The sequence below is a fragment of the Orycteropus afer genome, unplaced genomic scaffold (genome assembly GCF_000298275.1).
Source record: "Orycteropus afer afer isolate SDZICR_OR568_19922 unplaced genomic scaffold, OryAfe1.0 scaffold00052, whole genome shotgun sequence".
Classification (NCBI taxonomy): domain Eukaryota; kingdom Metazoa; phylum Chordata; class Mammalia; order Tubulidentata; family Orycteropodidae; genus Orycteropus; species Orycteropus afer.
The window spans coordinates 5,592,655-5,606,943 of NW_006921639.1; the positions used below are offsets into that span (position 1 = coordinate 5,592,655).

At 38.4% G+C, this 14,289-nt stretch overlaps 1 protein-coding gene across 1 annotated transcript in view; it reads left to right on the forward strand.

The window, feature by feature from the left end:
* The window catches only part of LOC103195151 (WASH complex subunit 2A-like), an 86,483-nt gene that overhangs the window by 4,207 nt on the left and 67,987 nt on the right, over positions 1 to 14,289 (forward strand). The window contains exons 3-6 of the mRNA XM_007938624.1: positions 5,414 to 5,476; positions 8,859 to 9,032; positions 12,898 to 12,991; positions 14,200 to 14,261. Coding sequence (XP_007936815.1) covers positions 5,414 to 5,476; positions 8,859 to 9,032; positions 12,898 to 12,991; positions 14,200 to 14,261 — 393 coding nt within the window. The remainder of the gene's footprint in view (positions 1 to 5,413; positions 5,477 to 8,858; positions 9,033 to 12,897; positions 12,992 to 14,199; positions 14,262 to 14,289) is intronic.

A 14,289-nucleotide genomic window follows, 5' to 3' on the forward strand; every position in this document is an offset into this window, starting at 1 on the left:
AATCCTACTTCCGTAGTGATACTGCCTCGGAAACCCAAGGAGGGGTCGCTATGAGTCGGGGCCGACTCGACGGCACATAACAACAACAACAACAACAGTGAGATAGGATGATGCTCAAAAGCTCTATTGGCATATAACCTTTCCCACCTTTCCGCCTGCCTCCCCTTCCCACCTCATTTTACATGATGCTGTCCCTGACTTTTGACACTGCAGTCATACCAGCTTTCTCATTCATAGGAAGTACCACATGCCTTGCTGCCACAGGACCTTTGCTCATATTGCTCTGTGTTGCTCTGCTGTTTGACTACTGTCCGTCCTCCAGGTCTCAGGGAAGTTACTATCTCAGGGAATTTCCTCTCCCTCTGCACTGAGCAAACCCTGATAAAAAGTCTTGAAGCACTTTCCACAATTGTAATTTTACATTTATTGATACGATTTGATAAGTCAAACTCCGCTACTAAAGTCTAGCTCCATAGTTTTGCTGTATATTACATTCCTAGGGCCCATCACAAGCCTAATATATAGGAACTCAGTGAATATTAGAATGAATGAGAGAAGAAATAAGTGTAAAGGACCAGGGCTGTGTTTAATCTGTTAAGAAATCCCTAGTCCCTGATGCCCTTTTCTCACTTGCTTACCTTCATCTCTCCAAGTGAGTAAAAGGCCCTTTGAGGGGAAATACCAAAGATATTTAATAATTTTGAGTTTGGTTACCTAAATTTAAAACAATTAAAAAATACATGAAGCTCAGCGTTCAGACTAGTAAGGGTGAAAAAGTTAGCATTGATTATCTGCTTTGTACTAAGTAATTGAGATGCATTGTCTTATTTTCTAAAGATCCCATGGGTTTTAGGTGTCATGTTTTACTTTCCAGGGGCAGTCTACTGATGTCTTTGAGTAGTAGTTTTTTTTTTTCAATCTGAGAAAGTTTCTTGGATTTTTTAAATTAGTTTTTTTTTAAATTGTTTTAATGTGGTATCAGCATGAAAAAAAAATTTGCCAACTCATTTCATTTTGCATATACAATTCAGTGACATTGATTACATTCATTATGTGCAAGGATCACTACTATTTATTTCCACATAATTCTACCACCATTAACAGAAACTCACTACCCCCTAAGCAAAGACTCTTTTCCTCAGTAGCCACTACTAAACTTTGGTCTCTGTACGTTTGCCTATTTCAATAGTTGTTACAGAGACTCACTGCCGTTGCATCGGATCTGACTCATAGCTGCTACTCCTTGGGTTTCCAAGGTAGTATTACTATGGAGGGAGCTCTGGTAGTGTAGTGTCTGAGGCACTTGACTGCTAATCAGAAGGCTGGCAACCCACCAGCCACTCCTCGGAAGGAAGATGGGGCAGTCTACTTCTGTAGTGATACAGCCTCGGAAACCCAAGGAGGGGTTGCTATGAGTTGGGTCCAACTCGATGGCACATAACAACAACAACATCACTATGGGAGTAGATTGCCCAGTCTTCCTTCTGAGGAGTGGCTGGTGGATTTGAACAGCCAGCCTTCTCGTTAGCAGTCACATGCCTTAAGCACCACAGAGCTCTGGTTTTCAATGGCTGACTCTTTAGATGTAGATTGCAATGCCTTTCTTTAAGGGTGGAGTTGAATCTCCAATAATATTTAATAATTCTGAACCTCCAACCTTTCAATTAGCATGTTCTGGTTACATAGTGCTACTCTGACAAGAATATACCACAAATGGGATGACCTTAACAAATAGGAGTTTTTTCTTACAGTTTGGAGGCTTTAAGTTCGAGTTCAAAGTGCCAGGCTCTAGGGGCTGGGTAAAAGCCTCTTAGTCTTGGACTTCAGCTCTGCCTCCTGCTCCTAGCCCACTGGAGCTAGAGGCTTTTCTTCACTCAGATAGCTGCTGGCTGCTGAGGCTGACAAGCCCAAGGTTGACAAGTAAAAGGGCACAGTCCTGATGCTACCAAACCATACGGCAGGCCATTAATTAAGTCCATTGAAAGTCCCAAGGTTGGCAGAGCATGGCAGGCTGCTGAACGACACAGCTAGATGCAGGGTTCAAGCATGCCATAACCTAGAGACCATTCCCAAAGCTGTTTCTTATATACAGGAAGCAGACCACATTCTTAAAGCAGCTACTCAGCTGCTTGTGGTAGGTCCCACCATGGAGTTGACTGCCAGTTTCCTCATGGGGAAAACTACCACCAGCTGCCCAGCCACTCGACCAGACCCAGCCAAGTTGACACACAAACTTAACCACCATACATGTTAACTGTTTACACTACCGAAGTACTCTGAAGTAATCCTAGTACCTTTCATAAAGATGCATCTTTAAGATTTGTTTACTGTCTTGGTTCTCTCATGCTGCTGTAACAGAAATACCACAAGTGGATGGCTCTAACAAACAGGAATAAATTCTCTTCGTGAGGAGGCTAGAAGTCTGATTTCAGAGTGCTGGCTCTAGCGGCTGAGTAAAGGCCCCTCAACCTTGGGCTTCAGCTCTCTTATTCCAGGCCTACTGGAGCTAGAGGTTTTTTCTAACTTAGGCAGCTGCAGGCTGCTGAGGCTGATGAACCCAAAACCAGCAGGCAAAATGGTACAGTTCTAAGATCAGCAGGCAACATGGTAGACTATTGGTTCAAGTCCAGGAGCAATCCCAAGATTGGCAGGCAAGATGGCAGGCCATTGGTTCAAGTCCAGGAACTGGAGATGCAGACTTGGCCAAATGCAGGATCCAAATGGGCAAAAAACTATAGACCTTTCTCAAAACTTCTCCTTATATACTTGGAGCAGTTCATACCCCAAAAGCAACTATTTAGCTGCTCACAGCAGATTCCACTGTGGAGGTGATTGCATTCTCATCATGGGAAAGAAATTACATCCAGCTGCAAAGCCACTCAGAACCACAGGCCAGTCAAGTTGACATATAACTTTAACTATCACACTTACTTTTTTGTTCCTGTTATTAAAAATTACCAAAGTGATTTCTCATCTTTATGGAACAACTAGAAAAAAGGAAAAGGAAAAAAGTCTCTGAAATTTCATCAGCTAGAGGGGAAGACCCTCTCAACATTTTGGCACGTATATCCTTATTCTAGGAGCTCTGGTAGCATAGTGGCTAAAGCACTTTACTGCTAACCAGAAGGCTGGCGGTTCAAACCCACCAGCCACTCCTCGGAAGGAAGGTTGGGCAATCCTACTTCCGTAGTGATACTGCCTCGGAAACCCAAGGAGGGGTTGCTATTAGTCGGGGTGACTCGATGGCACATAACAACAACAACATCCTCATTCTATTTCCAAGGCAGATAATACATTTTTTAAAATTTTTTTCTTGTGGATAACAGTTGTCCTAGCTCTTTTATTGTGTGGTTATTTTTTTCCTCACTCATTTGGGTGTATGAATATGTGTCTGCATGTTGCATGTACATGTGTATGCACATATGTGCTTGTGTGCTACATGTACTTGTGGATCTGATGCTAGCCTCTGCTTTTATTACATTTGTCTGCTGTATGCCAGTATCACAATCTAATAAGTTTTACTAGGATAGGCCCCTATAACTTCTTTTTCTCTAGAATTGTCTTGGTTATCCTTGATTTTGATCTTTCTTACTTGAATTTTGGCTTTTGGTTATATGAATTTAGGGATTATCTTGTTAAATTCCATAAACATCCTTGTAACTGCATAGATTGGTATTTGAGATCTTATTGTTCATATTTATGATTATTTTTCTTGGAGTAAGTTTCAAGAAATAGAAATCTTAAGTTAGAGGATATGAAATTTAAAATCCACATTATTTGATCAAATTGGCACACATTTTAAAAACGTGAACAGTGTGTACCACTGGCAAAGGCTTGTGAAATGGGCAATTGAACACATTGTTGACAGTGTAAATTGATCTATATTTGTGGGTTGTTGTTATTGTTGTTATGTGCCATTGAGTCGGCCCCAGCTCATAACAACCCCACCTTGGGTTTCTGAGGCGGTATCACTATGGAAGTAGATTGCTCAACCTTCCTTCCAAGGAGTGGCTGGTGAGTTTGAACCACCAGCCTACTGGTTAGCAGTCAAGTGCCTTAGGCACTATGCTGCCAGAGTTCCCTCCCCATTTGTGGGTAGCAATCTGGAAATAGCTATTAAGATTAAAAAGCCACTCTGTTTTTTGTTTCAGCAGTTCTATTTTGGGGAAGTCTATAGAAATGAAATGACTTGTGCCTAAGGGTATATATGTGTATATGGTTAGAGCAGTTTTATTTTTAATAACAAAAACTAGATATTTCCGCCATGTTCATCAGCTGTAAACTATCATATTAATTATGGTAGTCTTTATACCATAGAATGTGTAGATATTAAAAGGAGTGAGTCACATCTATATGCATTAATCTAGAAAACTATTACTGATAACCACTGAAAAAACAGTAGAGAGGAATGTGAATCCTAGGAGTCCATTTTTATTTGAAAATAGGAAGGATAGAACTCTGAATAGATCCATATGGTTATATATATTTGTATAAGAACCTACGGAAACATAGAACAGTATATACACCAAGCTTAAATTGACTATTGCAAAGGGTTAAGGTGGAGATAGGGAGAGAAACTATTTTTAAATACATCTCTTAAATATATTCTTACATTGATATAAAAAAAAATTGTTGAGATATAGTTTACATACCATAAAATTCACTCTTTTAAGGTGCAGTTCAATGGCTTTTAATATGTTCACAAAGTTTATAAACATTACAACTATTTTAATTTCAGAACATTTTTTTACCCCATTTATATTGACGTTTTATAAACTTCTTGAACTTTGATGCTAGTTTGAAAAGCAGTAAATAGTTTTTTAAAAAGGAAATCACACTGACTTACAGTTTGATAGGTCTGTTTTAGAAAAGAGCCCTGCCTGCCCCTGGGAAGAGTCAGTCACATGTGTAGCCTTTTGGAAATCTACCCTTTTGGATTCATCTAGACTGTTTTAATGTAAATGCAATAATAACAGTTCATCAAGAATTTTAAGCAAAAGAATGAAAATAAATTGGATCTTTACAATTTCCATTGCTCAAAATGTTAAAACTCCTGTTACCTAGTTGATAACTTATACCAGTAGCCTCACATGAGTGTTCCTGTATCATTGTCCTCTTCTCAGCAGTAAGTATTAGGTTAAACAAGGTGTGAAAATTGGTATCTTGCTTTTGTCATTCTTTGGTCAACAATGAGATTGAATTTTTTTTTCACGTTTCCTAGTCTTTCCTTTTTTTGGTGAATTTTTGGTACTGTTTTTTGTTTTTTATCTATAACCAGTGCCTAAAGCTACTTGTTACATAATAATTTCCTTCTCCATCATTGTGTTTATTTATTGGATATAGAATTCTTACATTATAATTTATTCCAAATTGTGTTTTGATCTTTTTAAAATGATTTGTCTTCCATATTTAGCGGGTGTATGATGAAGAAGTAGAGGAGCCAGTACTCAAGACTGAGCCAGAAAAAGCAGAACAGGTACTTTAAATATTAATTTATCCTTCAGCAAAGTTTCTCATTTAGAGGGGTAGACATTTGTAATGTGGCTGGGGTTGTGGGGGTGGGGAGTGGGGCAGATATTGGGGAAAATGGGAGAGATTGCTGCTGGCAACCTAACAATAGAATCCTTTTGTCTGTTTCTAAATTTTAGTGTGTTAAGTAATATGTACATTAAGTCCATGAGTCCTGGCTTAAGAACAGAGCACAGGTTGGCAAACTTTTTCTATAAAAGGCTGTATAGTAAATATGTCAGGTTTTGTGGGCCACATGGGTCTCTGTCACATATTATTATTTTTTAAAACAATTTTTTAATGATGTAAAAAGCACTGTTACCTCTATAGCCATATAGCGGACTACCATTCAGGCTTTCGTTTCCCAGCTGTAGAATAGAGTGTTAGTAGATGAGTTTTTGGACTCATGTTTTTAGAACTACATAACCAGACCAATTCTGTGAGTCCATGTTGATAGACTTGCCTGCAGGCATCTAAATGTGCTATTACTAACTAGTCCAGGGGTCTAGTGACATTTGAGAAGAGCTCTCTATACTTTTAAAGACTGTTTCTCTATTCTCTTATGAATGCTTTGATTCTTACTATTCCTACTTGATAAAATGATAGTAAATGAATACTGCTTTAGTCTACACACACTCGAATGCCTACTAAGTGCCACAGAATATTTTGATACTGAGGATACAGAATGTATAGTGAACATTTAAAAACCAAAACCAAACTCACTGCTGTGGAATCAGATCCAACTCATAACAACCCCTCTTTGGGTTTCCAAGGAAGTATCACTACGGAAGTAGATTGCCCAACCTTCCTTCCGAGGAGTGGCTGGTGAATTTAAACTGCCAACCTTTTGGTTAGCAGCAGTCAGATGCCTTAGGCACTACACTACCAGAGCTCTTAGTGAACATTTATGACCCAGTAATATGACTGTAGGGAGCTGGTGACTTGGAGGGAGACTTTGCCTTCCAGGGGTTATAGTCTGGGTTGGGGTGTTGGAGCTGTGTGCTTGGTAAGTATTTTGGAAGTCCAGACAAGGAAGAGCTTACTTGTATAAGATAGCAGAGAAAAGCTTCAAGGATGAGACTTAAGCTGGGTAAAGAAAGCAGGGCCGATTTTAAGGTAGTGGTGGGATGGAGAGAGCAGCATTTCGGCCAGAATGACATGAGTGTGCTAAGGGTTAAAGTTGAGGGATATAGCTGATGTTTTATGGGCTGTATTTGTGGAAGTAAATAGAAGTCAGGCAAGATTAAGAAAAGGAAGAGGAGGCCGGTGTTCAGGAATGGTTCAAGCATCAGGCTAAGGAATTAAGAGGCAGCAATTCTGACCTTTTTTTCCTGTAGCTTCATGTGTTACAGACTGATAACCATTCGCCTTTGGGTATTCCCACATTGTAGGAAAAAGTGTAGATAAGGGACCATCAGCCATCCTGACTCTCTAAGTGTTTCTTCACCAAGAAAGCACCATGGAACCTGAAGAATAACTTTCCTATGGGAGTAGCTTTGAATTAGCTCTAATTTACTCTGAAAATATAAATCATTTGAAAAAGCTGGTACTTTATCTGTAACTCATACTTGTTATACAATGAAGCTATTAGATGGGAAAGGGATAATAGAAATCAGCTATAAACCTGTCTATTCCCAGTCTTTTTTTTTTTTTTTAAATAGTACACAAGGATTTGCTAACCATTTAAGTACAATAATTTCTGGCTCCACTAAGTAGGGTTAAAATTTAAAGTGATTGGTATTCAGTGAACTATTTTTAGAAAGCCACTGTTTTATTTCTTTTACATATTTGCACAGACTTAAAACAATATTAGCTATTTAACTCAGAACCAAGCATATGTTGTTGTTGTTATTGAGTCGGACCCGACTCATAGCGTCCCCTCCTTGGGTTTCCAGGGTGGTATCACTACGGAAGTAGATTGCCTAACCTTCCTTCCGAGGAGTGGCTGGGGGTTTGAACCGCCAGCCTTCTGGTTAGCAGTCAAGTACCTTAGGCACTATGCTACCAGAGCTCCTGAACCAAGGATATAGGAGTAGAAAAAGATGCAGTCTGTCCAAAAAAAAAAAAAGTTAAATTAGAAAGACTTTAATACTTAAAGTAGAAGGATGAAATGCTTAAAGAGTTTTCCCTTTGTCCTTCAAAACTGCATTGTATTTCGTGCGGTTCCTTCATACCTACTTCTCACTCATTGATTATTTCATTGTCTAGCATTTTACACTTAAAACAATAGTAAAAAATCTACTATCCGTTTATTTTGCGCATTAATGTATATCTGGCGATAACAGATGCCCGAAGCTCTAGGCAAGAGTAATGCTGGCTGTGATGGTTAAGGTTTTATGTCCACTTACCTGGGCCATGATTCTCAGTGCTTTGGCAGTTATGTAGTGATGTAACTCAGCAGTTATGTAACGATGTAGTCATTTTACATTTTGTGATCTGATGTGGTCATCCCCATTTTTGCATAATGCCAATTTTCATAAAATGAAAAATGAAAAGTGGGTGTATAGTTATGTATCAACATCTAGAATCTTTGTGAAGAAGGGAAGATGACAGTATTTTTTCAATATTTCTCATATTAATAACACACGTGTTTGTCAGGCTACTGCTACTAAAGCAAGGGGGAGTTCTGTGGAATATTTTAAGCAGGTTGGTGGCATTCCAAGACATTTTTTGAGGGGATCATTTTTCTAGAGTGATGCATAAGATAGGTTAAAAATGAAACTGAATCTCTCAGTGTGAAACTAATTTATAATTGTAGTTGTCCAATTTTATTTTGGTTTTCTTTTTGACTATAATTGAAAATGACATTTCTGGCTGGAGTATTTTCTTCTGAGTCTTCGCTCCTAAAATTGTCAGAGGGATCATTTAACCAAGGTGAGTGGGATTACAGTCACGGTCATGGTGAATGTCTAGGCCCTTCATTCCTCTGGGAGCCATGAAGTGAAGTGCCATTTGAGTATTTATGATGTGCCATTCATTGTTAGAGTACCTGTTCAAAAGTTACTTGACTGAATCATCACATAGTAGCTGTACTTCTGGTTTTATGAATGATGAACCTGAAGCTTCAGGACCTTAGGTACTTTGAAGCATGTCTAAAAAGTGACGATGCTGGATTTGAAACTGGCATCTTACTTGATATCAAAGTCTGTCAAGCCATTCAGAGGAGTCTATTGTTAACATTTTTAATTAAGATTTTTGGAGAATAAGAGGCTGGGTTTTAGAGAACATTCACAGTATTTTATTGGGAGTGGTATCTATATCGAAGACCCATAGTAAACTATACACACACACACGCATACACACACACACACACTCTTAATTTATTTATTTACTTATTTATTTTTTGGTAGGAGAAAACCCGGGAACAAAAAGAAGTAGATCTGATTCCTAAAGTGCAGGAGGCTGTAAACTATGGTTTACAAGTATTGGACAGTGCATTTGAGCAGCTTGATATTAAAGCAGGAAACTCAGACTCTGAAGAAGAAGATGCTAATGAGCGGCTAGAACTGATCCTTGAACCAAAGGTAAAGACTTACTGTACTCGGTTCAGATATTTATTATTACCTGTTATGTCTTGGATACTTGGGCATATGGATTTTTTCTCTAGGAAATAAGCATATCTCTTAGCAGAAAGACTTGCTTTACATGAACATGCATTGAGCATTTGCTAGGTACGAGGTAATATGTCACATTATGGGGGAATAAAGATAAAGACATGGTTCTTATTGTCAAGATACTTAGTATAGTGTGGTGGGAAAGAGGACATTTACCTGAATAACCGTCATTAGTACAATGAGAGAGAATTGACTTCGGGCTGGGAAATTAGGGAGAAAAAGAGACTTGAATTGAGTTTTGAAGGATGAGGAAGCCCGTAAGATGTGGAGATTGTTGGAAAGCTAAAATTCTGTAGCTAAGGGGAATTGCAGAAGCATTCTAGAAATGGTTCTGGTCTTTTCAGGAGGGCCTGCAAATGGGTGCACACTGTACTCCACATGCATCTGTTCTGAATCATGGTATCCCATCAGTTTGCTACAGATCATTTCTTTAAAATTAGTTCTAAAAATCATGCTTCTTTTGGTAAACTGGAAAATCTTCATTTTTCTTGATTTTTATCCTAAACCAGAATATTGTAGCTGATGTTCATTAATTTAAAATACAAAAGAAACACAATTTATTCATAAGTCAATCACCATTAAATTTTTAAAGAAATTTTTATGTTGAGAAAGTTTGACTCAGAAGTTGTGAAAATATTACAGAGCATATATGTGTATCCTTCACCCAGCTTCCTCTAATGATAATAATCTTGTATAACCGTTTAGGGAGCTCTGGTGGTATAGTACCTTAAGCATTTGACTGCTAACTAGAAAGCTGGCAGTTCATACCCACCAGCCACTCCTCGGAAGGAAGATTGGCAATCTATTTCCATAGAGATACTGCCTTGGAAATCCAAGGAGGGGTAGCTATGAGTTGGAAACGACTCAATGGCAGTGAGTTTTTTTTTTTTTAAATCATATAACCCTAGTACATCATCATAATCAGGAAATTGAAACTGGCACAATATAGTTGAGCAAACTATAGACCTTATTTGGATTTCACCAGTTTTTTAATTGAGTTCCTTTTTAAATATTCTTGTTCTGTGACCTTTCATCATATCTATAAATTTGTATTTCTACCACTACAATCAAGATAAGGAATTCCTCATGCTACCCCTTTTAACCAATCATCTCCAGTCCCTAGACCCTTGCAACCATTAATCTGTTTCCCATTTTTACAATTTTATCATTTTTAAAATGTATATGTATATATAAAACATACATACGAAAAGACTCATACAGTGTGTGACCTGTTGAGATTGGCTTTTTTCACTCAGAATAATTCTCTGGAGTTTTATCTGAGTTATTCTGTGTCAGTAATTCCTTTTTATTACTAAATAGTATCCCATGGTTACACCACTGGTAAGCCTTTCCCCTGTTGAAGGGTATTTGGGTTGTTTCTACTTTTTAAGTATTAGAAATAAAGCTGCTATGAACATTCATGTACAGATTTTTATGTGGACAGATGTTCTTATATCGCTGGGATAAATGCCCAGGAGTGTAATTGCTGAGGCATATGCTAGCAATTTAACTTCATACAACAATTCATCCGTGAGGCAGAAAGATAGTGCTAACTTTTTTACATGTTATATTAGTTTCTCAGGGCTGCAATAACAAAATACCACAAAGTAGGTGTCTTACAAGAACAGAAATTAATCGTCTCAGAGTTCTGGAGGCTAGAAATTCAAATCGGTGTCGGCCAGGTCATGTTCTCTTCCAAGGCTCTGGGAGATGACCTTTTCTTGTTTCTCTGAGCTTCTGGTAGCCCCAGGCATTCCTTGGCTTGTAGATGTATCTTCATGGACTGTTCTTCCTCTGTGTGTCACTCTCTTCTCCTCTATTATAAGGTCACCACTCAGTTTGGATTAGAGTCCACCCTAGTGCAATATGAACACATGTTAACTGACAACATCTTCAGAGACCTTGTTTCCAAACAAGGTTGCATTCATAGGTCCCAGGGGTTAGGACTTCAACGTATCTTTTTTTTGGGATGGGGGAAGGTACAATTTGTTCATCACACATGTGATAACTGATGTTACCGCAGCTATGTTATTAGCCTTGCAGGTATTCTTTGCTTTTCTGTTACTTTTTCTCAAATTGGCAAAGGAGACAATTGGGGCAATACAGAGCCACTCATTAGTAAGCACAAAGGTTGCCATGTTGATTTTGAGTGAGCCCTCAAGATACAAGTGCCTTAAGAACTAAAAGATGCCACAAAACCAGACTCTTCTAGTTGTTAATTTAGCTCTATATTTCTCTTCTGGTTTGAGCTTTGGGACTGATCATTTAGCACTGGTGGATTTCCTTGCTTGCTTTTTCACTGTAGGGATTTAGAAGTCAGCAGTGGACCTCGGGAAATTTATTGTGTGGGCTATACTTACTTCCAAATTCCATACAACTTTCTTTTTCACAGGAGGACTTGGGAATGTGTTCAGTCATCAAGGAATTTGCCCAATAGTACTTTCTTTTCTAAATTCTACAGTAGGTAGGAATATTCTCTTGTTTCTTGGGTTATTTTTTCTATCACATAGAGATTCTCATCAGTCTTTTGGGCATGTGCCTTCAGATCCTTGTATCTGCTGTAGCATACTTGTGGGAGCTGCCTTTCTCACTTTCCATCTTGCTGTGGATATGTGTTTTGCCCAGCCTTTTCTTTGCCCACTAACAGTGTGAATAAATCCTTCTTGATTTCCTTTGTGCCTTGTTTGTGGTGTGCTTGTCTTCCCCTCTGAGCTCCTGGTATTGGATTTATCCTTAAATCAACAATGCGCTTTTTGTATCCTTTGATTGTAGTAGGTAGGATAGAGGGAAAGGTTAGCTCTTCTGTTTTGTTTCTGAGATTCTATTTGTTGAAGTGTAGCAAGGTTTACTCTTAACTATTTAGAGGCAGAGTTTGATCATAGGAAGGGTTACCTAGTAGCTCCTCCGATTTAGTCTGGAGCCCTGACCCCTGTGCTTTTGGTCAGAGCAACTAAGCCACCTGAACGCTTCCATTGTCATAGTCTTCAGTGCCCCTCAGCTGATCAGCCTCTCCTCCCCAACTGAGGCGTGTACATATTACCTTCTCATAGTCATATTTAAAAAAAAAAGAAGGGAAAAAAAACCTCCACTGCTGTCAAGCAGATTCTGACTTTAAGCAAGCCTGTGGGACAGAATATATCTGCCCTCTAGGGTTTCTAAGGCCTTGTCTTTCTCCCCTAGAGAGGCTGATGGGTTCAAACTAGTGATCTTTTGGTTAGCACCAAGCATTTAACCACTGTTTTATGAGGGCTGCTAGTTACAAAAAAGGAACCTGGTTATTTCCTCTGTTTTCTCTCCAATATTACTGAGGATTCTTGGTGGAGTTTTTTTTTCTTTTCTTTATTTTATTTTATTTTTTTTTTTTTTTGGTTCACCAGTACTGAAGGAAAGTGGGTTAGGACTCATATTAAAGCTTGCCAGAATTTTCTGTTTCTTTTTTTTGGTTTTTCTCTTGAACTTACGTTATAAGGGTACAGGTTGTGCCCCTTTCCTTGTTTGGTAACAACTGGTAAGGTTTTTGCCATTTTTGTTAATACAGCTAGGCACTTGAGAAGAGAGGTTCTGTGTGACTAGTTTTTGCTTTGCCATCTTTGTCCAAGATTTCACCTTTGTTTAAAATTAGTGATTTTTTTTTTTCTTTTACTTTCAGTCTTGCTTTGTTTCTTATTATGCACTGTTGTTACGTAACTTGTCCATAGTCAGATGAGCAAGAGGTCAAGTGAAACAATTTCGTTTTTAACCTCTGGAATAATTTCTTCCCTGTCTTTGTTTACAGGACCTGTACATTGATCGCCCCTTACCTTATTTAATTGGATCGAAGCTATTCATGGAGCAGGAAGATGTAGGTCTTGGAGAGCTATCTAGTGAAGGTATTTATTTTTTCTATTAAATACTTTTGTTAGTTTTAGCATTTATATTTTATCTCTTTATTTTAAAATAATTTGAAACTTTACATTAAAGTTGCAAGAATAGTACCAGGAACTTCTATACGCCCTTTAGCCAAATTCTCCATTTGTTAGCATTTTATCACATTGGTTCATCATCCCCTCTCTCTGTAGTCATGAGAGTTTTCCTGAAGCTATTTGAGAGACACCATGCCCTGTTACTGCTAAATATGTCTGTGTGTATTTTCTAAAAACATTATAGGAATATTTTCTAAGAAGTCCAAGTGTACTGTGGTTCTTCCATAACCAGTATAATTATTGAGCAAAAGAAGTTTGACTAGATACAATTTCAGTAATACTCAAATTTTGCCATTTGTCCCCATAACATCCATTACAGTCTCTCATTCTTTTTTTTTCCATCTGGTCCAGGATCCAACCCAGGATCACTCACTGTATTTGGTGGTCAGATCTCTATAGACTTCTTTTAATCTGTTAAAATTTTTTAGGCCCTTCTTTGCTTTTGAAGGAGCTCTGCTGCTACAGTGGTTAAAGCATTCAGCTGCTAACCAGAAGGTTGGTGGTTCAAGCTCACCAGCTGTTCTACAGAAGAAAGATGAGGCAGTATGCTTCTGTAAAGATTCACAGCCTTGGAAACCCTATGGGGAAGTTCTCCTCTGTCCTGTAGGGTCTCTATGAGTTGGAATCAACTTGATGGCAGTGGGTTTAGTTTTCTTTGCTTTTTACGACCTTAACATCTTTGAAGAGTACAGAGCAATTATTTTGTGGACTATCCCTCAATTTACATTGGTTTGGTGATTCTGCCAAATTAGACTGAGATTATGCATTTTTAGCCAGAATTCTTTATAAGTGATAAGGACCCATCTCAGGCATCCCTTTGGAAAGCATGTGAAGTTAGTCTTCTGTTGGCAGCAAACACCTTGGTCACTTGGTCAAAGTGGTGTCTACTCAGGTTCTCCTGTCAAGTTACTGTTTTTTTCTTTGTAATCAGTAAGTTTTTTGTGGGGTGATAATTTGAGACTTACAGGAAAGATGTTTCAAATTCCAGATGAGTATAGATGACCTTACAAAAAATCTTTATGATGCTATTGTATGGTAGCTTGTGATCTTAAAAAGGAAACAAGGTTGTTTTCTTGTGATTGTTGGTGATTAACACTTATCTCTCTTCTAAACAGAAGGTTCAGTAGGCAGTGATCGTGGTAGTTTTGTGGATAGTGAAGAAGAGAAGGAAGAGGAGGTAAGAGCTATTTGGTGTGATCAGGCCA